We start from the raw sequence: 23,222 nt of genomic DNA on the forward strand, positions 1-23,222 counted from the left end.
CATATCAAAGTCATTTTGATTGCCGTATCACTTATCTATCTCCTGATTTATTTACTTCTCCACATCCAAACCACTGTTGGAGGCCTATATACAACACGAATCGGGATCTTTTTCCCTTGCTGTTTCTCAAATTTACCTACATAAATTTTACACCTTCTGATCCTATGTCACTTTTTTCTCACTACTAAAGTAATAATTTCATACTAACAAGACAGCGCCCAGCCCCCACCCCCACCCCTGCCTGGTCTATTTGCCTGTTCTTTCCATAGGACTCAAAGCCTCGAGTATTTAGTTCCTAGCACTGATCCCCTTGCAGCCACATCTCTGTGATAAAAAAAATCACACGCACTAATTTCAATCTGCACTACAAACTCATTTTTGTTTTGTATAATGCATACATTTAAGAAGAACACCCTCAGTCCTATGTCGAATGCCCACCTTTTCTTAATTGCTCTTCATCTATTGTGTTTGAAGATAAATTCTTGACCCTTTCCTTTCGTTCTGTCCTATTACTTGTTCTGGAAGCTGTAATAAGCGCTATTGAGCCCTCCCCCCTCCCTTTTAACTTTTTCCACAACATTCCACACAACTGAACCCATGTACTCTCCCCAATAATTTATTTTAAAGTCCTACCACAGCCTTAGTCATGCAATTCACAAGAAAAGTAGTCTTAGCATGATTCAGCAAGAGTCTGTCCCATCATAACAACTCCCTTCTTCCCCAGTACTGATGTCAGTGTCCCATGAATTTGAAACCATATGCCCCACACCAATCATTGAGCCATGTGTTTACCTCCAGTCTTGTTGACTGCCAATTTGTTCATGGCTCTGAAGATTACTACCATTTTGATTCTTTTTTTTATATAGTCCCTGGCCGCTCATATTCCATGGGCAGTAACCTGTTTCCTCTTTCTGCCTAATGATGAGCCTCTATGGGTTGTTAACACAGAGCAGCACTCTAAAACAATCTGCAAGCTGCCCAGCATATCGCTTCACTCTACCATCAACATCAAGCTAGGGGGATCAACCCTGGTTCAATGAAGTATGTGCAGGAGGACATACATAGCAGCACCAGCCATAGCTATATACAAAAGCAAAATTATGCAGATGCTGAAATCTGAAACAAACATAAAATATGCTGGACATGCTCAGCAGGTCCAGCAGTAACTGTGGAAAAAGAGAAACAAAATTAATGTTTCAAGTCTGATATGACTGCTTCAGAACTTCAGCCAGACCTAAAATGATATCAGTCTGGTGAGGCAGCAATGCAGGACTACTTGTCAACCAAGCTGCATAAGCAACAAGTGATACACAGGGTTATGCAACCCTCAATCAATGGATCAGATCTAATCTCTTCAGTCCGGACATATACAGTGAAAGAAGAGGTGGCTTTACAAATACCCCCAATCTCAATAAAAGGGGAACCTAAGAGTTAAGTGCAAAGGGCAAGAAAGAAGCATTTGAAACAATTTTAAGCCAGAAATGCCAAATGGATGAGCCACCTTGATCTCTTCTCAAGGTCCTGACATCATTGATTTATGTGCCAATTTGATACACTCCACATATGTCAAGAGGTATTTGAAGACACTGGATATTGCAAAGGCTATATGCTCTCATAACATGTTGGCAATATAGTGAAGACATTTGCTTCAAAACTATATGTTACTTTAACAAAGCTGTACCAGAGCAACTACAACATCAGCATCTACTTTCAATGTGCAAAATTACTCAAGATTGCCCTGTGTACAAAAAGCAGGACAAATACAACCCATTAATTACCAATCCCATCAGTCTCCTCTTAATCATCAACAAAGTAATGGAAGGGATTGTTGACAGTTATATCAACTCAGAGCTACCTTTTTAACAAAAGTTTTAATTATTAGCAATGTTAATTTTTGGAACTCTCTAATAATTATCATAGAATCCCTACAGTGTGGAAACAAGCCCTTCGGCTCAACAAGTCCACTCCGACCCTCAGAGCATCCCATCCAGACCTAACCCCCTATATCACACCCCTGAACACTATCGGCAATTTAGCATGGCCAATCCACCTAGCCTGCACACCTTTGAATTGTGGGAAGAAGCCAGAGCACCTGGAGGAAACCCACGAAGACACGGGGAGATTGTGCAAACTCCATACAGGTAGTTGCCCGAGGGTGGAATTGATCCCAATCCCCCAAGCACTGGGGTGTAGTAGTGCTAATCTCTGGGCCACCATTCTGCCCCATTCTGAAAAGAAAAGCCAGTATTGGTAATGGTCATCATGAAGCTATAATAAATTGCCAGAAAAGCCCATCCAGTTCACTAAAGTCTTTTAGTGGAGACTTGGTCTGGCCACATGAGATTCCATTGTTTGCTGAAATTGCCTAGCAATCCAATAAACTCCAGGGCAATCAGTCATCAGCAAAAATACTGGCCTTGCCAGTGATACTCATAATTCCTTGAATAAATGTTTTATAAGGTACTCGCTGACGCTAAGATTGGCTTCAACTGGGGCCACTCCACTTCTGACCATTTAGCAGTCTTGGCTCAAACATTGGCAAAGAAGCTGAACTCCAGAAGTGAGATGTGAATGATTGTCCTTGACGTCAAAGCAACACTTGACTGAATTTGGCGTCAAGATCCTGAGCAAAACTGGAATAAATGGAAATCAATAGGAAAACTTCCCGTTGGCTGAAATTAACTCAAGATAAGTTATCTCGCACAGACCCATTAACCCATCCATTCTCCCATCACCTTCCCCTGCGCTCCCCCCTCCCCCGCCGCAATCTCACACACATACACCATGCACTGGGTGTGACCCTAACAATAACAAATGTTCCGACATAGGTGAAGAGGATTTAATAGGATTAACTGAGCTTCATCCATTTTACATCGTCTGTTTGAGGCCATGGTGACATGAACCATCCTTTTTTAACACTGTTAGTCTTTTTTGTAGTGATTTGAATGGGCTTCTAAGAATTCTGCCCCCCCCCCCCCCCCACAACAAATTGAGGAATTATATTAAGTATTTGGTGAGAAAACCCCAAGATGTCCTGTACGGATGTGAGGAACATGAGGATGGCCAGAGCGAGGGTAGGGCCCATCAAGGATAATGGAGAGAACTTGTGCTTGGAGTCAGAGGGGGTAGGGGAGGTCGTCAATGAATGCTTTGCTTCAGTATTCACCAGTGAGAGGGACCTTGATGATGAAACATGCTTGAAGACATTGATGTTAGGAAGGAGGATGTGCTAGAAATTTTGAAAACATGAGGATAAATAAATCCTTTGGGCCAGACATGATATACCGAAGGTTATTACGGAAAGCGAGGGAAAGGATTGCTGCACGTTTGACCATGATCTTTGTGCCCTCACTGTCCACTGGAGTAGTACGAGATGATTGGAGGGTGGCAAATGTCATTCCATTGCTCAAGAAAGGGAATAGGGATAATCCTGGCAACTATAGACCAGGCAGTCTTACTTCTGTGGTGGGCAAATTATTGGAGAGGATTCTGAGAGAGGATATTTATGATTATTTGGAAAAACACAGTTTGATTATAAATAGGGTTTGTGAAGGACAGGTCATGCCTTACCAGCTTTACTGAATTTTTTGAGGATGTGACAAAACACATTGATGAAGGTTGAGCAGTGAATGTGGTGGAAATGGATTTTAACAAGGCAATTGATAAGGTTCCCCATGGTGGGCTCATTCAGAAAGTAAGGAGGCATGGAGTTCAGGGAAATTTGGCTGTCTGGATACAGAATTGACTGACTGAGGGTGGTAGTAGATGGTAAGTATCCACCTTGAAGCTCAGTGACCAGTGGTGTTCCGCAAAGATCTGCTCTGGGATCTCTCCTCTTTGTGATCTTTATAAATGACTTTAATGAGGAAGTGGAAGTGTAGGTTAGTAAGTTAGCCAATGAAATGAAGGCTGGTGGATTTGTAGATAGTGTGAGGGCTGTTGTAGGTTGCAACAGGAGATTGACAGGATGCAGAGCGGGGCAAAGAAGTGGCAGATGGAATTCAACCTAGAAAAGTGTGAAGTGATTCATATTGGAAGGTTGAATTTGAATGTAGATGGTTAACGGAAGGATTCTTGGAAGTGTGGAGGAACAGAGGGATCTTGGGGTCCACACCAATTGATCCCTCAAATTTGCTACCCAAGTACATAGGATTGTTAAGAAGGTGTGTGGTGTGTTGGCTTTCGTTGGCAGGGGAATTGACTTTAAGAGCCATGAGGTTATGCTGTGGGTCTTTCCACCACTGGTTAGACCACACTTGGAATATTGTGTTCAGTTCTGTTCACCTCATTGCAGAAAGGATGTGGAAGCTTTAGAGAAGGTACAGAGGAGATTTACCAGGAAGCTGCCTGGATTCATGGGCAGGTCTTATGAGGAAAGATTGAGGGAGCTAAGGCTTTTTCTCATTGGAGCGAAGAAGGATGAGAGGTGACTTGATGAGAGGCACAGATACGGTGGATAGACACAGACATTTTCTCAGGGTGAAAATGACTATTTTGAGGGGATATAGTTTTAAGGTGATTGGAGAAAGGTATGGGGAGATGTCAGAGATAAGTTCTTTACACAGAGACTGGTGGTGCGTGGAATGTGCTGCTGGCGGTGGTAGTGGAGTCAGATACATTAGGGACATTCAAGCGACTCTTGGGTAGGCACATGAATGATAGTAAAATATAGGGTATGGAGGCTAGTTTGACCTTAAAGTACGATAATAGGTCGGCACAACATCGTAGGCCGAACGGCTTGGACTGTGCTGTACTGTTGTATGTTCTATGTTCAAATACGTAAATGATCACAGTTAGTTCAGTGCCAGCTAGATGAAAATTTCTAGTGGTGACCATCACCTCCCATTTGTCTACTGCTGTTAATGAAAAAATTCTCATTATTTGGAATAAGATAAGTGCTTATGATTTAATTAAGTATGGTTGATACTGAAATAACAATTATATTTAGCCCCTTGTTGTTCTTTTATTAAGCAAAATGATAGATGTTCACACCTGATACATAATGAGGCTGCTTTGGAAATTTTTGATTTGATTTATAGAGTTGTAATCCCACCTTCTTTGGTTCTTTCTCAAATCTATTGGCATATGAAGCACACACATTGCTGGTTTTTCACCTGAAGCAGTTTGTTCGTATATGAGAAGAGTTTGAGGGACAGATGTTTTGTTGGCAATATCCCTGCCTCTGGGCCAGAGGTTGAATATATTCAAGTTATTTGAAAAGATAATAAGCAGGAGAAAAAAAAAAACTGGTAAACGTGATTTATTGAGATTTTCAAAAGGCGTTTGATAAAGTAAGGCTACTTCATTAAGATAAGAGCCCTTGGTGGTGGCAGTTTTGGACTAGCAAAGGTAGAGGACTGGCTAAGAGAGTTGGGAAAAAGGAAGATTCTTAGGATGGCTTCCTACAAATATAGGCATTCTTATTTAGATTGTTGATGTCAGTATTGCAATTTTATGCTTCTAGAAAGTTGAGGTTCCATAATGGGACTGCATGCAAGATGAATCCCATCAGGAAACTGAAACAAATACTGGAGGGATGTTAATGCATTATTTGCATGCTTTCGAATGACTAGTTCAAAGGAGATTGTTGGACTGATGAAAATTGACTTTTTTGTTCTGAAGAACAACTGCAAGGTTGGATTAAATTAATTTGAATTAGCTTTTTCATAATTAACAGTCATAATAATAAAGGTCCAGCCAATAATTTTTATGTGCTCTTGCCTTGACTAGTTTCCCTTGGAATTCTGATCTTGCTGAATTTCTGAAAATACAAGAAAAAACTAACTACATGCTCAAAAATGAACAATATTCAGCTTTCTTTGTGTTAAGAGCTTCAGCACTTATTTACGTAGCAGGTTCTTTTTCTTTCTTGCATGCATATTACCTAGGATCTTACATAGTTTCTTTTCTTAAGGTGCATTATGCATTTTGAGTAGGATTGTTCGGTCTAAAATGTTAGAAGGGAGAGTTTCAAATTGGTTAATAATGTTTCGAGCACAGGTTTGTTACTTGAGGCGTGATCAGAATAATATAACAGTGTAATACTTTGTTCGTATATGTAGCACAGACGTGTAAGAAAACTCTAGAATTGATTTTAAAAATCATTTATCTCCTATTTGATACATATTGAAGCATAAATTCCTTAGACTATGATCCATTGGTTATGGCAAGAACAAAGAGTTTGTAGAGACCAATTAGCAGATACCTAATAAATATTGGAAAGGTTGGTGGAAGCATCATTACAGGGGTACATCTGGTACATGTCTGTTTCCAACTCCATGCAGTGAGATGTTCCAGCACTCAACCAGCACTTGAAGAAAGTTGTTCAAGTCTCCTTATTCTATTTCTGTCCAAGTTCTAGAACCATTGGCCAATATTCACAGTAAAAGCATTTTTTTAAAAGAAAGCTTTTAGTTTCCTGTTACACCTCCTATTTTAGACAATGGGTTCAGACTGAGCTACCCAAGTGAGAACTCCAGTTATTGGATAGAATGAGAAGTCAAAAACTCTTTCCCCATTGCATTTCACCATACATACCCCCAAGACGCCATCATTTACGTACTAAAAGGAACAGAGCATCCCCTAAAAAGTAAATCAGAAACACCTACATATGGCAGGGATCGGCATAATTTCTGCAATATTCCAGGAGATAGTCTGCTGCTATCTCAGAGGTATGCCAGAAAACAGCCATATACATTTGAGGAATTTTATATATTAACTGTTTGCTCAATTATTTCTCCTGGCAGTTTTGTTTCTCTCAATTATTTTCCTTCATCTCTTCTCAGAAAGACATTAGTTTTTTTTAATGCAGAGGGTCTCGTCCTTCCCATTTGCTGAAAGGTTGGCAGTAGGAAACCTTGACTGGATTTGCTGGTCATCTGGCAGTACACTGCCAAACGTCATGAATTTTGCATTCCTGATCCCCAAACTTCAGAGGATGTCCTTTGGCTAAGAGTTGCAGGCCAATCAGACAATTCTGTGTGGAGTTTGCGCATTCTCCCCATGTTTGCATGGTTTCCTTCGGATGTTCTGGTTTCTTCCCATATTTTAAAGATATGCAGGTTGCATGAATTGGCCGTGCTAAATATCCCATAGTGTCCAGGGATGTGCAGGCTAGGTGGATTGACCAGGGGAAATTAGGATTACATGCAAAGGGTAGAGGGATGAGTCTGGGTGGGATGCTCTTTGAAGATGGGGAGAGGGTGGGGGGGAAGGAGTAGGTCTGGGTGGGATGCTTCCACATTGTAGGAATTCTATGATGATCCTATGAAAGATGATTAACACTGGGAGTGCATCTTGTTCCTTAAGAGGAGGATTAAGAAGGCTGGATTGGAAAGTGCATCAGGATGGGTTCATTGGGACGAGTTAGGCAAGTTGTGGAATCAAAAACTCAGATGTACAGCACAGAAACAAGCCCCCTCAGTTCAATTTGTCCATGATGGCCAGATTTCCTAAATAAATCTCATCCCATTTGCCAGCATTTGGCCCATATCCCTCTAAACTGTTCCTATTCATCTAAATATCCAGATGTCTTTCAAATGTTGTAATTATACCTGCCTCCATCACTTCTTCATTCCATACACACACCACCCTCTGTGTGAAAAACTTGCCCCTTAAGTCCCTTTTAAATCTTGCCCCTTTACCTTACACGTATACTGTCTAGTTCTGGACCCCTCCACTCTGGGGAAAAGACTTTGGCTCATCTTTTCCATACCCCTCATAATTTTATAAACCTCCATAAAGCCACTCCTCAGCCTCCAACACTCCAGGGAAAATAGTCCCAAACTTGCTTCTCTCTACAGCTCAAATCCTCCAACCCTGGCAATATCCTTGTAAATCTTTTTTCAATCTTTCCAAGTTTGGCAACATCCTTCTGGTAGCAGGGAGACCAGAATTGTACACAGTATTCCAAAAGTGGTCTGACCAATGTCCTGTACAGCTGCAACATGACCTTCCAATTCCTGTACTCAATGCACTGACCAGTAAATAGAAGCATAGCAAATGCCTTCTTCACTATCCTGTTTTTCTCACTTCCCGGAGCAACCTAGGATAAATCTGGTCTGGCCCTGGGGACTTATCAATCTTAACGTTTGCCAAAATTTCTAGCACATCAACTTCCTCAATCTTGATCTGTTCAAGCCTGTTTTCCTGCTCCTCAAAATTCTCATTCACAACAAGGTCCCTTTCCTTAGTGAAAACCGAAGCAAAAAACTCATTTAGGGCTTCCCCATCTGCTCAGTCTCCACACACAAGTTCCCTACGCTATCCTTGATCGGCCCTACCTTCTCCCTGATCATTCTCTTATTCCTCACGTACGAGTAAAATGCCTTCGGGTTCTCCCTAATCCTTCCTGCCAAGCCTTTCTCGTGCCCCCTCCTGGTCCTCCTCAGTCCACTTTTGAGCTCCTTCCGAGCAAGCCTGTAATACTCTAAAGATGTGCTAGACCCTGCTTCCTCCACCTTACGCACACTGCCTTTTTCTTTTTGACGAGAAGCACCTCTGTACCCGTCATCCAAGGCTCCTTAATCTTACCCGTTCTTACCTGTCTCAGAGGAACAAATTTATACATCACTCGCAACAACTGCTCCTTAAACAGCCTCCACATGTCTGCTGTGCCCTTTCTGTGGAACAATTGCTCCCAATCTGTACTTCCCAACTCCTGTCTGATAGCATAATAGTTTCCTTTACCCCAGTTAAATATCTTCCCATGGTAACTGCTCCTTTCCCTTTCCATAGCTATGGTAAATATGAGGCTGTTGTGGTCACTGTCGCCAACGTGTTCTCCCACCACGAGATCTGACACCTGTCGTGGCTCATTGCCGAACACCAAATCGAAAATGGCCTCCCCCCTCATCGGCCTGTCCACATACTGAGTAAGGAAACCCTCCTGAACACACCTGACAAAAACGGCTCCGTCCAAACCATCTGCACTAAAGGAGGTTCCAGTCTATATTGGGAAAGTTGAAGTCACCCATAACAACAACCCTGCTACGTTTGCACTTTTCAACAATCTGCCAGCCAATGCGTTCTTTGATCTCCCTCCTGCTATTTGGGTGTCTGTAGAAAACGCCCAGTGAGGTGACTGCTCCTTGCTGTTCCTAACTTCCACCCATACTGACTCAGTCGACAAACCTTCCTCGGCAACCTCAGCCCATACCACGTCAGTAGGCGAGTCCTCAAAAATTCTTACAGCCGCCGTTATACTGTCCTTGACCAACAAAGCCACACCTCCCCCACTTTTACCACCTTCCCTGACCTTAATGAAAGATCTAAACCCTGGAACCTGCAACATCCCTTCCTGACCCTGCTTTAACCATGTCTCCGAAATGGCCACAACATCAAAGTCCCAGGTACCTGTCCAAGCTGCAAGCTCACCTACCTTATTCCAGATACTCCTGGCATTAAAGTAGACACACTTCAATCCAGCTTGCTGTCTGCCAACACACTCCTGTGACAGTGAGGTCCTGACCATGTCCTCCCTACGCTCATCCTCCTGTGTACTAGGACTACACCTCAGTTTCCCATCCCCCTTCTGAGCTAGTTTAAATCCACCCGAATAGCACTAGCGAATTTTCCACCCAGGATATTAGTGCCCCTCTGGTTCAAGTGGAGACCGTCCTGTTTGTAGAGGTCCCACCTTCCCCAGAATGAGCCCCAATTGTCCATGTGCCTGAAGCCCTCCCTCCTGCACCATCACTGCAGCCACGTGTTCAGCTGAAATCTCTCCCTGTTCTTTGCCTCACTATCACAACGATCAGTTTTATAGCTGAAGGATGAAAAGAAAAGTCACTTCCTTCCCAGAAACCTCTGCTCCAAGGTAAGCATTTTATAGATTCAAAAACAGTGACTCACCGGCTTCCCGACACGCCCCTGCTCCAAGCTCCCGCTCGCGCTGCTGCTACAACCAGAAATGGAAGGCACCGACACTCAAGGTAAGCTTTTTATAGATTCAAAAACAGTGACTCGAAGATTTTTTAATCATTTTCTGTGCAGAGGAGTATCTTCTGTAGCACACCCAAGGACACAGCTTGCAATTGGAAAAAAAACACCAATGAAGAATAAGCTATAAACAATTATTTTATAAATCTATCAATGAAGGTACATGTAGTCAAAAATATAAGGCTGTTTCAGAGTTAATACTTAGTTCCAGATCAGATTTTGGACAAACGAAGATCCGTCGGGAATAAAATATCCATTAAACAAAAACAGCATGGACACAATAGCCCTTCCAGGGAGCTTGAATAATAAAGGAAAATCCTAAAAACAACATGTATCTTGCAAGTTGAAGTTGTTAGTATACAGGTACTGCCAGATGTATGTCATCTGGTGCCAGCTACTCACAATCCATTACAAACAATGAATGTCAGAATGGCTGCAACTTTTCTCCCAAAGAGTTACCTCAAGAAATGGCCATATTGATATGCAGATAGCAGGAACTGCAGATGCTGGAGAATCTGATCAACAAGGTGTAGAGCTGGATGAACACAGCAGGCCAAGCAGCATCAGAGGAGCAGGGAGGCTGATGTTTCGGGCCTAGACCCTTCTTCAGAAAAAGGGTATTCTGAAGAAGGGTCTAGACCCAAAACGTCAGCCTTCCTGCTCCTCTGATGCTGCTTGGCGTGCTGTGTTCATCCAGCTCTACACCTTGTTATCTCATGTTGATATGGAGTTGTATTAGGAAGCAGATTAAAGCCAAGTGAAAAAAGACATACTGCTACAAATACTTCAACCATGAACTACTGGTTCCCAAAGCCTTTGTCATTCCATGCCACAGAATTGTATTGTGAATTGTACACTACGACAACTAGGAAAAGAAAACACACATTTTGGTGCAAGGGTTCTGGCTGGGGCTTTCATTCTGGGACATCAAATTATGACACAACTTTGAATGTAAAGGTAGGATCTTCCTACTCCTCACTACAAGAATATAGATATTTTCCATGCCGGATTAAATTGACCACATTTGATTTTTAAATTAGCCAAAAGATCAATAGGAGAATTCATGATAGATGTCCGTATGACTTAAGGAGGTTGCTACTGCAATTGCCATACAGCTCTTCCACTGCAAATGGGCAATTACCTAATTTATTTCTGTTACTTTGCAAGCTGCGGGTAAAAGCAAGACGTTGGTAAACAGAATGCATGGATTACATTTTCTTTAACTCCTTATTGGTGCTTTATGCACTCACACCTCATTCCTCTATTTTTAGACAACTATTACACAAATTCAAATTAATATAGTAATTTTGTTGCAATGTCCTCCAACAGATATAGATTGTGTATATTAAAAGCCCAAGACATTGCAGAAGGGACAGTCAGTGGGCAAAGATTTTCAGTCTGCAATGGTAACGGCCTCACTAGCCCTCACTGATGCTACCTGCTTATCATCTTTCTATTTTGTGTTTACTTTTAGTTTACATCTTGTGGTTGTATCCATAGAAAGTGAAGATGGTCACCTTCCAGAATAGAGATGAACACAACTAGTCTCAATAATAGAGTTGGATTTCTTAGGAAATCTTAAATCAAATCATGCACAGTTGATAAAACAAAACTTCAATGAGGAGGTTAAGAGAACTGTGGGATCAAACATGTAGCAATTTACATGGCAGTGGAAGGGTTTGGAACCTTTGAGAAAATGGCATTGGAGGCCCACTCCCTGTACTTGGCCCCCAAGGTTTTCACTGCATGCATTGGAGAGGGGAGTACAGGACAAATTTCATGCAAGTAAAGTTCACAGAGGCAATGGTGCTTTTCACTCAGAAGTAATTTTTATCACTGAAGTTCCAGAAATATGACTTGGGGATCTTACAAACTTGAGGATGTGGTTTACACCGACAAAGAAATTGATGATGTCATAGAATCTTTAAAGTGTAGAAGCATGCCATTAAGTCCATTGAGTCCAAACAGCAACCCACCCAGACCCACCCCCATCTCTGTAACCTTGCATTTCCCATCGCTAACCCACTTAGCCTGCACATCATTGGACACTATGGGCAATTTAGCATGGCCAAACCACCTAACTTGCACATCTTCGGACTGTGGGAGGAAACCGAGCACCTGGAGGAACCCATGCAGACATGGGGGAAAATGTGTAAACACCACACAGACTGTAGCCTAAGGATGAAATTGAACCCAGATCCCTGGCACTGTGAAGCAGCACTGCTAACCACTGAGCCACCATGTTGCCCTCATTAGAGCATTTTGGAGAAGATAGGCATTCTTCTGGACAGCTTTAAAATTTTTCACCATGCCCCACAAACGTCAGCAAATTAAGTTACAGATATGTGAATAATACCGAGGGTGTTGAAAGGGAGGGGCCTGTAGTATTAGATGCTTGGATATTCTGGCTCCTCATGACTTGGGAACCTGTGGCAGGAAGGACGGTGTGCTCAACTGGAGGGAGAATATGCATCATGGCAAAGAAGCTGCAGAACAGGGATGGCACTTCTACACATTTGAACCATAGAAGGATGAGACATCAGAGGGAGGACCCAAGGTCAAATGTTGGTGACAGCACAGGAGACACCAAGGAGGAGAAGGATGAATGCAGAATGGAAGGAAATGACAATTAAATGTCAGCAGTATTCTAATTCAGTCCCAACTGGTTCATTTGATAAGCTGGCTGCTTGCAGCTTGTGGAAGAGTCGCAAGATTAAAAAAAAACTTTTGTTTAATTGAAGTCATAATGTGCATTCATTTTGCCCTCTTAAATATGATACTTACTTTAAATTGTTTTCGCAAATGGACATACTTAGCCTTGTAATATGAGTTTACAAACTGCCATTATTAGAAAACGGTATAAAGCTACACTTCCTTTACCCTCCATTTCCTTCAGTAAAGTAGATCCAGGAAGTGCCCACAGTCTCAGCAGAAAGTACAATCCTTTTTACTTGTTCTGGTTTCAAAGAAAATAGGCCAGTACTTATTTAGTTAAAAGCTAAACTTAAAGATGGTCTTGTTATTGAAAGTCAAATTCATGCATCTATGACTGGTTGATGGTTTACAGAAGGTATAAATAATACAGTTAAAGAGAGAATTCTTGTGATAGATAAACGTGTGATACCTTTCTATCAGAGTTTCATATTTCATTTCAAATTCTGGCACCAATCTGTCAATATCTATATCCTGCCAATGGCTCTCAAAGTCATAGGTGCTCTGAATCTGTCTGCCTACTCTTTCCCGCACTCAGATGAGGCCTTTGTGAAATATCATAGCCAACTGCACAGAGTTGCGTCAAGGTATTTACAGATATCCCCTTTGCTTGGGTGGGAAACTCCATTAACTTCCAAAATGGCATCACAAAGAGGGAGTTTACTAAATTAGCGAGTCTTCTCTGGTTCAAGGGCTAATGACTGCATTCAAATTGTCCTTAAGGTATCAAATCATTAACATGTCACCTTCATAAACAGGAAATCCTTCCAATCTGGAAACTGCCAAGATTTATTTGTCCAGAGGAATTTCAGTTGCCACAGCTTTTTCTGAAACCAGCACAACAATAATACTTGCAAATGAATATAGTCATTTTGAAATGTAATTTCACAATGTACAAGATGTGTCAGATCAATATGCATGATTCATAAGTTTTATTGGATTTTGTTTTGGAATCTTGGGGTTGGATTTTGGAGGATAGGAAAATACCCTTTGAAAGGAGTGATCTCCGATGACCTCTTTAGGCAAATAAACAATTCTTTGTGAAAGGTAGGTCGTGCTTCACAAACCTTATTGAGTTCTTTGACAAGGTGACCAAACAGGTGGATGAGGTTAAAGCGGTTGATGTGGTGTAAATGGATTTCAGTAAAGCATTTGATAAGGTTCCCCACGGTAGGCTATTGCATAAAATATGGAGTCATGGGATTGAGGGTGATTTAGCAGCTTGGATCAAAAATTGGCCAGTTGGAAGAAGACAGAGGGTGGTGGTTAATGGAAAATGTTCATCCTGGAGTTCAGTTACTAGTGATGTACTGCAAGGATCTGTTTTGGGGACACTGCTTTTTGTCATTTTTATAAATGACTTGGATGAGGGCATAGAAGGATGGGTTAGTAAATTTGCAGATAACACTAAAGTTGGTGGCGTTGAGGATAGTGTAGGAGGATGTTGCAGGTTACAGAGGGACATAGCTAAGCTGCAGAGATGGGCTGAGAGGTCGCAAATGGAGTTTAATGCAGACAAGTGTGAGGTGATTCACTTTGGAAGGAGTAACAGGAATACAGAGTACTGAGCTAATGGTAAGATTCTTGGTAGTGAGGATGAGCAGAGAGATCTCCGTGTCCATGTACATAGATCCCTGAAAGTTGCTACCCAGGTTGATAGGGTTGTTAAGAAGGCACACAGTGTGTTAGATTTTATTGGTGGGGGGTATAGGACAGATGTCAGAGGTAGGTTCTTTACTCAAAGAGTAGTAAAGGTGTGGAATGCCCTGCCAGCAACAGTAGTAGACTCACCAAGTTTAAGGGCATTTAAATGGTCATTGGATAAACATATGTAAGATAATGGAATAGTGTAGGTTAGATGGACTTCAGTTTGGTTTCACAGGTCGGTGCAACATCGAGGGCCGAATGGCCTGTACTGCACTGTAGTGTTCTATGTTCTGTGTTCTAAAAGTGCTACAACAGTGACATGCTGACCTGCAATAAATGGAGTACACAATTGGCATCTTGAAGATGCACGGCAAAATGGCATTTCAAAATGTCTATATTCATTAGCAAGTATTATTTATTTATTCATACATTTAAAATATAAAAGTTAACAAACTGAATATTGGTGCTATATATACAATCAGTGTAGAGTATTGATAATGGGAGTTAAACAGGTGATCAATGAAGTAAAAAAAGATAAAATCATATAGCACAGAAACAAACCCTTTGGTCCAACCAGACCATGCCAACTAGAATCCCTAGTTAAACTAGCCCTACCTGCCTGTGTTGGCCCATATCCCTCCAAATATTTCTTATTAATGCACTTATCCAAATATTTAGCATCAGTCTTCACTAATGAAATCCCAAGGAATATCCCAGAAGCAGCTACAAATCAGGAAATGGAATGGAGAGTGGAATGGAGGAAAATTACAACCAGAGAGAAGTGGTACTGAGTAAATTATTGGAACTGTGGATTGACAAGTGCCAGGACCTGATGAATTTCATCCTAGGGATTTAGAAGAAGTGGCAAGTGACATAGTTAATGAATTAGTTTCAATTTTCCAAAACTCCCTATCTTGGGGAATGTCCGGTTAGATTGGAAGATAGTCAATGTAACATCTTTTCTTCGGAAAGGGAGCAGTATAGGATGTGGAGAACTATAGGCCAATTTTCTTAACATCTGTCATAAGGAAAAAGTTAGAAACAATTATTAAAGAAGTCATACCTGGGCACTTAGTTCAAAGTTCTCAATCAGGCAGAGAGTTTTGTATAAGAAAAACCAAGCTTAGTCGATTTATTGAAGTCATTTGAAGTAATCACATGTGTTATCAATAAAGGGGGACCAGCTGATGTACTGTAGTTGGGTTTTCTGAAGTCATTTCCTAAAGTGAAGAAAATAAGTCTGGTGTGGAATAAGTGCAGATCTCATAGAAACAAATAGAATTATAATATGATTGCACAGGCTACACACAGGAAAGACGCTTCCGATAATCAGGGAGCATCTAGGGCTCATAGTCTAAGGATACTGGGTAGATCATTTTGGACTGAAATGAGGAGAAATTCCCTCATCTAAAGAGTGGTGAGCCTAGGAATTCTCTGTCACAGAAGGTAGTTGAGGACAAGCAATTGAATCTTTTTAAGTATGAGTTATATACAGTTTTTGAGGCTAATGAGACGGAGCAGGAACAGGGTATTGTGTTGGAGCATCAGCCATGGTCATATCGATTGGTGGAGGAGGCTCAAGGAGTTGACTCATCTATTCTTGCTCCTATTTTTTAATGTTTGTATCTCAGTGGTAGTAGATTGACTGGCTAACAGGATGCAGAGAATAGACATAAAATGGAACATTTTCAGATTGGCAAGATCTAACAAGTGGCATGCTGCAGGAAGCAAGGCTAGGGCCTGAACTGTTTATTATATACATAAATAACTTGGATAAAAGGATGGATGGAAAACACAGGTCTTTTTCAAATTTGCCAAGATGTAACAAGTGACATGCTACAGGGTACAGTGCTGGGGCCTCAACTGTTTATAGTTTGTATTGATGACTTGGCTGAATGGTTGGATGGAAAGTATGGTTGTCAATTTTGGTGATGATGCAAAGCCGAGTAAGAAAGTTGCATAAAGGAAAGAAGAAGGCTACAAAAGGATAGCAATATGTCAAGTGAAGAAGCAAAGATCTGATGAATACAGCATAATATGGGAAGATATTAAATTGCCCATTGTGAAAGGAAGAATCGTAAAAAACATAAGCATATTAGCTAGATGGTGAGGGATTACAGTGCACTCTGTGACCTAGTGTATGAACCACAAAAGGCCAACATGCAGCCACAGCTAACTCAATGGTATAATTTATTGCATGGAGAATTGAATGTAATGGGTAAGGATAATATGCTATAGACAGGCTTAGTTTTAACCAATAACATGACTGACAGACTAACAGATATGCAGAGTATTTCTTAAAAGATGAGAGGATAGAAGGTGTAGATCGCAATCAGACTGGAATATCCTTGTCAATAAGTCACTGAAGGTCAACAAGCAGGCCATCAAGTTATTAGGAGAGTTAATGGAATGTTAAACTTTATCATAAGATAATTTGAGGGCAGGAATTGTAGTCTTGTTTCAATTGCATAAAAACTTGGATAGACTGCACCTGGAATACTGTGCATGGTTTTGGTCTCCTTACCTCAGGAAAGATATCGTTGCCACGGAGAGAGGGCAATGAATGTTCACCAGACTTCTTCATAAGATTGTCCTATGGAGATCTAATACTGGGCCTATATTCCCTTGAGAGTTTTGAAGAATGAGAGGTGATCTGATCGAAACCTACAAAATACTAAAACAGATAGACACGATAGATGTAGATGAGATCATTCCCCTGATTGGGAAGTCTAGACCAGGAGATACAATTTAAAAATAAATGAAATGCTATTTAGGACTGAGATGAAGAGAATTCCATTCAAATTGTTATAAAGATCTATAACAGAGAAAAAGGCACTTTGACTCATTATGTCTGTGCCAATCATAAACAACCACCAAACTATTTTAATGTTATTTTACTGGACTTGTCTCATAGCCTTGTATGCTTTTACATCACAAGTGCACATCTAAATACTTATTGAATGTTATAAGGGTTTCAGACTCTACCACCCTTACATGCAGTAGTTCCTGATTCCCACCACTTCTGGATGAAAAAAAAATCCTCACATTCCTCTATCCCACCTTCCCTTCCCTTAAACCTATGCCCCTGATTATTGGTCCCTTCATCAAAGAGAAAAGCCTATTCCTGTCTACCACATCTATACCTGTCATAATTTTATATGTCTCAATCCTGTTCCCTCTCAATGTATCCTTTGTTCAAAGGTAAATAATCTCAGTCTGTCCAACCACTAGTTATAAGTGAAAACCTCCTCTGTGCTCTTTCCAGAGCTATCATTTCCCTCCTATAATGTGAATTCCAGAACTACACACAATAGCTGTGGCCTAACCAACATTTTACAGAGCTCCAATGTAACACTCCTGCTCATAAACTCTGTGCCTTGACTAATAAAGGCAAGTAAGCCATACGCTTTCTTAATCATCCTATCCACTTGTCCTGATACCTCAAGTGTACTTGCACTCTAAGGTCCCTCCGATCCTCGGTGCCTCCCAGGGTCCTACCATTCAACCTGTATTCTCTAACCTTGTTTGTCTGACCTGAGTGCCGAAGTCATAAATTGTTGGAAATCTCTATCCTAGAGGACTGTGGAAGTGCAGGCTTTGAGAATACATAAAATAGAGATTGGTTTTTTTTTTATTATTAATGGTGTAAAGGCTTAATAGGATAGTGTGGGCTAAAGGCATTGACAAGTTTGATCATCAATGAATGGCTTATTGTTCCTGTGCTCCTATTATCAGGGCACTGGTGAGATCACATCTGAAGTATTGTGCATAGTACTGGCCTACTCATCTAAGGTTTTAACTGCTTCCAAAACAATTACAAGAAGATTTACCCAATTTATACCTGGAATCACCCACTGAGTATAGGTTAGACAAGCTAGCCTTGTATCTATTGGAATTTAGAAGAATAAGGGGTGACTTGATCTTGAGAGATCTTGATAAGAGGGGGATCGAGTTTAAGAGCCGTGAGGTTATGCTGCAGCTCTACAAAACCCTGGTGAGACCACACTTGGAATATTGTGTCCAGTTCTGGTTGCCCTATTATAGGAAAGATGTGGAGGCTTTGGAGAGGGTGCAAAGGAGGTTTACCAGGATGCTGTCAGAGATAATGGGAACTGCAGATGCTGGAGAATCCAAGATAACAAAGTGTGGAGCTGGATGAACACAGCAGGCCAGGCAGCATCTCAGGAGCACAAAAGCTGACATTTCGGGCCTAGACCCTTCATCCTTCATGGATGAAGGGTCTAGGCCCGAAACGTCAGCTTTTGTGCTCCTGAGATGCTGCTTGGCCTGCTGTGTTCATCCAGCTCCACACTTTGTTATCTTTACCAGGATGCTGCCTGGACTGGAGGGCTTGTCTTACGAGGAGAGGTTGACTGAGCTCGGACTTTTCTCTCTGGAAAGAAGGAGGAAGAGAGGTGACCTGATCGAGGTGTACAAGGCAATGAGAGGCATGGATAGAATTGATTGCCAGAGACTTTTCCCCAGGGCAGGATTGACTGCCACGAGGGGTCATAGTTTTAAGGTGTTAGGAGGAAGGTATAGAGGAGACGTCAGAGGGAGGTTCTTCACCCAGAGAGTTGTGAGCGCATGGAATACTTTGCCAAAGGTAGTTGTGGTAGCGGAGTCATTAGTGACATTTAAGTGACTTCTGGACATGCACATGGACAGCAGTGAATTGAGGGGAATGTAGGTTAGGTTATTTTATTTTTGGATTAGGATTAATCCACGGCACAACATCGTGGGCCGAAGGGCCTGTACTGTGCTGTACTTTTCTATGTTCTATGTTTATATGGGGTAGATGTTTCCTTGTACAGGAGAAACTAGAAGTAGGAATTCTGTTTAAAAATAAGTGCTCACTTATTTAAGATAGCAATGAGAAGAATTTTTATTTTCACAGGGTCACGAACTTGAAAAGGTGGTGGAAGCTGAATCTTTGAAAATTTTTAAGGCAGAAGTGGATATATTCTTGGTAAGCAAAGGAGTGAAATGCTTCTGTAGATAGGTAGGAATGAATTTGTGGTCGCAATCAAATCATGCAATATCTTATTAATTTGCAGAGCAGGCCTGAAGATCCAAGGTCCCACTCCTGCTCCAAATTTCCATGTTTGTACGTAAGGTATAAAGCCAGTTACAACTATTCCATCATTAATAGAAAGTTAATAGCAGCCTAGAAACCTCAAAAGGTTCAACAGAAATTTGGATATTACAACTGAAAATATACATGAAGAATGTTTTACCTTCTTTTTGTAAAACTGGACATTACAGAATGATCAACTTCTCAGATGCAGTTTACTTGTATTTCCATGTTGAAGAATATCCTGTACAGTTGAAGAATATCCTCCATTTCCTACCTATCACCTCATCCCGCCTCCTTGACCTGTCCATCTTCCCTGGACTGAGCTATCCCCTCCCTACCTCCTCACCTATACTCCCCTCTCTACCTATCTTGTTTTCTCTCCATCTTCGGCCTGCCTCCCCCCTCTCCCTATTTATTCCAGTTCCTTCTCCCCATCCCCCTCTCTGATGAAGGGCCTAGGGCCGAAACGTCAGCTTTTGTGCTCCTGAGATGCTGCTTGGCCTGCTGTGTTCATCCAGCTCCACACTTTGTTATCTAATATCCTGTACAGCTGGCTTATTAAATGAAATAGCCTAATGAAAATATTTTAGAACAAAAATAGTCCAGACACAAACTGCAATAAGAAACTATGGTGATGGTAAGTCTGGAAACAACAGTGTTTTAGGAAGTCTTGTGACTCGAATCACAATTTCCTGATTAGAAATTATTTTACAGTTGCAAATGGTAGAGTTGTCTTTCACTGAAGTAAGTCTGGATGTGCAGCTGGAGAAGCTGCCGCAAAAGGAAGCAACCATTACGTGGGCTGAAAGAAACTCTTATTTAGTTCAATGTACAGCGTGCATGAGGGAAGATAGAAGAATATATTAGCAGATGTGGCTACGTTCATCGCGTCATTTAGGAATGGAAAACAAGTCCTATGGTATGAGAAAATATGCTAGAGCTGTTTTGAGAACATCAAATGATCTAACAGAATGAAAGAGTATCATATTTTATCAGAGATAATGGGAACTGCAGATGCTGGAGAATTCCAAGATAATAAAATGTGAGGCTGGATGAACACAGCAGGCCAAGCAGCATCTCAGGAGCACAAAAGCTGATGTTTCGGGCCTAGACCCTTCATCAGAGAGGGGGATGGGGAGAGGGAACTGGAATAAATAGGGAGAGAGGGAGAGGCGGACCGAAGATGGAGAGTAAAGAAGATAGGTGGAGAGAGTATAGGTGGGGAGGTAGGGAGGGGATAGGTCAGTCCAGGGAAGACGGACAGGTCAAGGAGGTGGGATGAGGTTAGTAGGTAGCTGGGGGTGCGGCTTGGGGTGGGAGGAAGGGATGGGTGAGAGGAAGAGCCGGTTAGGCTCCCTTCCTCCCACCCCAAGCCGCACCCCCAGCTACCTACTAACCTCATCCCACCCCATGCCTTCATTTTGTTGCAGTCATCTGGGTCAATACAATTTTTAAATGATCAGTTCCTATTCATGAAACATGTTAAAAATTAGCATTTCCATCAGAGATTTCAATTATTGGAAATGTTTATCAAAGTCTACACCCCAACATGTTTACCAAAGCCTATACACCAAGCCTAATGGTTTATTTTGTGGTACACTGCTGCTATGACTGAGATGTGTTTCCTGTGGATTGGCGTGGTTGCTCCACTTGATTGCAAGTGGTTTCTTAAGCATTCCCTTTAATGATGCTTCAGCTTTTTCTGCTGTTATACTTTGATTTCCCTTTAAAGATCCTTCTCTCAATAGTTCCCACAGTGTAGGACCTAAACTACCTTTTATCAAAACAAGACATAGGAGCAGGATTTAGCACCTCAAACCTATTCCGCAAGTCAATGAGATCATGGCTGATGACGACCTAACTCAACACACCCACATCTTTCAAGAATGCTGTTTAACAATAAAAAAAATTAATTTTTCATTTAATAGAGAAGATCTGAGCAGATGTATGTGATGGCATTATAAGTTCCAGGTGTGAGTTTTTAAACTGTTATACAGTGCTCAACTTTAAACTCATATTTCACAGACGCATAGCCATAGGCAGTCCAGAAAATTTTAAAATAGATTTTAAAGCAATTGCTGCATCTCATTAAAATCCACAAACTCTCAGGCTGCTGATCAAGCCAATAACACTGCCATGGATATGCTACTGAGGAGAAAAATATTCTTCCAAAGCAAATATAGGAAGAAACTGTAAATTGAAACACAGATGGTGTGGATGTTACAGAGAAGGTCAGAAACAGCTGTGTAACACTGTGCTTCTGAATTATTTACAGGACATATTTCATTCAATTACCCAGGTCAGGAAAGATGACTATAATGACAGAGATAATAGGAACTGCAGATGCTGGGGAATCTGAGATAACAAGGTGTGGAGCTGGATGTACACAGCAGGCCAAGCAGCATCTTAGGAGCAGGAAAGCTGATGTTTCAGACCTAGACCCTTCATCAGAAATTATGAGGCTTTTGGTACACCTTGCACTATTTGTAGATGCACTTTCTACTTGCTCATTCTTATTCTCGTTTTTAAGAGATGGGGGCTCAGCTGAGATAAGCGTGGAGAAATCTGCGTAATCCAACATAGACTTTTACCTCCTGGGCTTGTAACTGACTTCTGCTCTTGGTCAGTGGTGAAGTCTGAAGTACTTGATAACTCAACTATCTGACTAATGGGCTCACTGACTTGAGATTATCTGACCTAGAGTGTGATCTGATGAAAGGTCTAGGCCCGAAACGTCAGCTTTCCTGCTCCTTAGATGCTGAATATAATGACAAATCACTTTCAGTGCTTATCATCCTACTTCCTTGCTCTGCCTTTTCAACTCAATAATGCATCACTTCTCATGCCTACTTACCTTGCATGGCCATCAATCCTTCTCTTTCTATACACTTCCTCACACTGCAACCTAGCAATCCAACACTAGCATTTATCATTACTGTCTTTGCACAGTTTCATGCTTCTTCCCCATGATTATCATCCTCACCTAACTACTGGTTGAATGGATACAAGAACCTTTTGTTTACAGAATTCTCTAGATAACATATGGGAAAGGGAGAAAACCAATGGAAGCCTCCCCACAGTCTGGACAGTTAATAGCTTCAGACTATTATGTTTATACGTGACCAGCTCACTTTTCTTTCTTTAGATTTTACTTAGGGTCATGAAGAGATACAGTAAATTGTACACCAGAGCTGACCACTTGGTACATAAACATTAAGAATAAAAATGCAGGATTTCTGAACTAAATATGAATCCTTTTCATGACTATTACTTGTGGTTAGTATGCATTTGTGCCAGAGAACATAATGCTTGCTTTGTATAAATTTCACTTTGATTAATTAATTAAAGTGCTAGCCTTGGAAATCAATGAACGTTTGCCATTCTTGGCTGTCACAAATGGGTAGATGGGAAATTTCTTGCTACCTGTGACACAACTAAGCAAAAGCCATTGATATGTTAACAGCTACAGCAGCTATAAAATTATCATAAACAAAAAAGAACAGTTGCAAGTTATTGTTGTATCTTGTTAGGACTAACTTGCATTTATTCTGTCTTTCCAGGCTTTCACATGTGCAGCTGAAGTTGGTGGAGATGATTAATCACAAATCCTCAGATGAACACAGTTCTTCATAGGTTGCACTGCAACAAAACTGCTACAGATCACACTCCAAGTCAGATAATCTCAAGTCAGTGAGCCCATTAGTCAGATAGTTGAGTTAACAAGTATCAGAGATAATGGGAACTGCAGATGCTGGAGATTCCAAGATAATAAAATGTGAGGCTGGATGAACACAGCAGGCCAAGCAGCATCTCAGGAGCACAAAAGCTGACGTTTCGGGCCTAGACC

At 41.3% G+C, this 23,222-nt stretch overlaps 2 protein-coding genes across 3 annotated transcripts in view; one reads left to right on the forward strand and one right to left on the reverse strand.

Annotated features, from left to right (window-relative positions):
* Window positions 1–23,157, forward strand: part of LOC132209586 (uncharacterized) — a 71,497-nt gene extending 48,340 nt beyond the window's left edge. The window contains exons 4-7 of the mRNA XM_059646051.1: window positions 19,196–19,267; window positions 19,356–19,414; window positions 21,651–21,743; window positions 22,936–23,157. Of these exons, the coding sequence (XP_059502034.1) occupies window positions 19,196–19,267; window positions 19,356–19,414; window positions 21,651–21,743; window positions 22,936–23,008 (297 nt within the window). The 3' untranslated portion in view covers window positions 23,009–23,157. The remainder of the gene's footprint in view (window positions 1–19,195; window positions 19,268–19,355; window positions 19,415–21,650; window positions 21,744–22,935) is intronic.
* Window positions 1–23,222, reverse strand: part of LOC125451593 (oxygen-regulated protein 1-like) — a 179,394-nt gene that overhangs the window by 2,145 nt on the left and 154,027 nt on the right. Inside the window, exons 8-10 of one of the 2 annotated variants that reach the window (XM_048528871.2) lie at window positions 16,823–16,972; window positions 15,362–15,518; window positions 9,853–10,027 (exon numbers count right to left, since the gene is read on the reverse strand). In XM_048528871.2, coding sequence (XP_048384828.2) covers window positions 16,892–16,972 — 81 coding nt within the window. In that variant the 3' untranslated portion in view covers window positions 9,853–10,027; window positions 15,362–15,518; window positions 16,823–16,891. Of the gene's footprint in view, window positions 1–9,852; window positions 10,028–15,361; window positions 15,519–16,822; window positions 16,973–23,222 lie in introns of those variants that run through there. The other variant, XR_009445759.1, reaches the window with a different exon arrangement.

The sequence above is a fragment of the Stegostoma tigrinum genome, chromosome 5 (genome assembly GCF_030684315.1).
Source record: "Stegostoma tigrinum isolate sSteTig4 chromosome 5, sSteTig4.hap1, whole genome shotgun sequence".
Taxonomy (NCBI): Eukaryota; Metazoa; Chordata; class Chondrichthyes; order Orectolobiformes; family Stegostomatidae; genus Stegostoma; species Stegostoma tigrinum.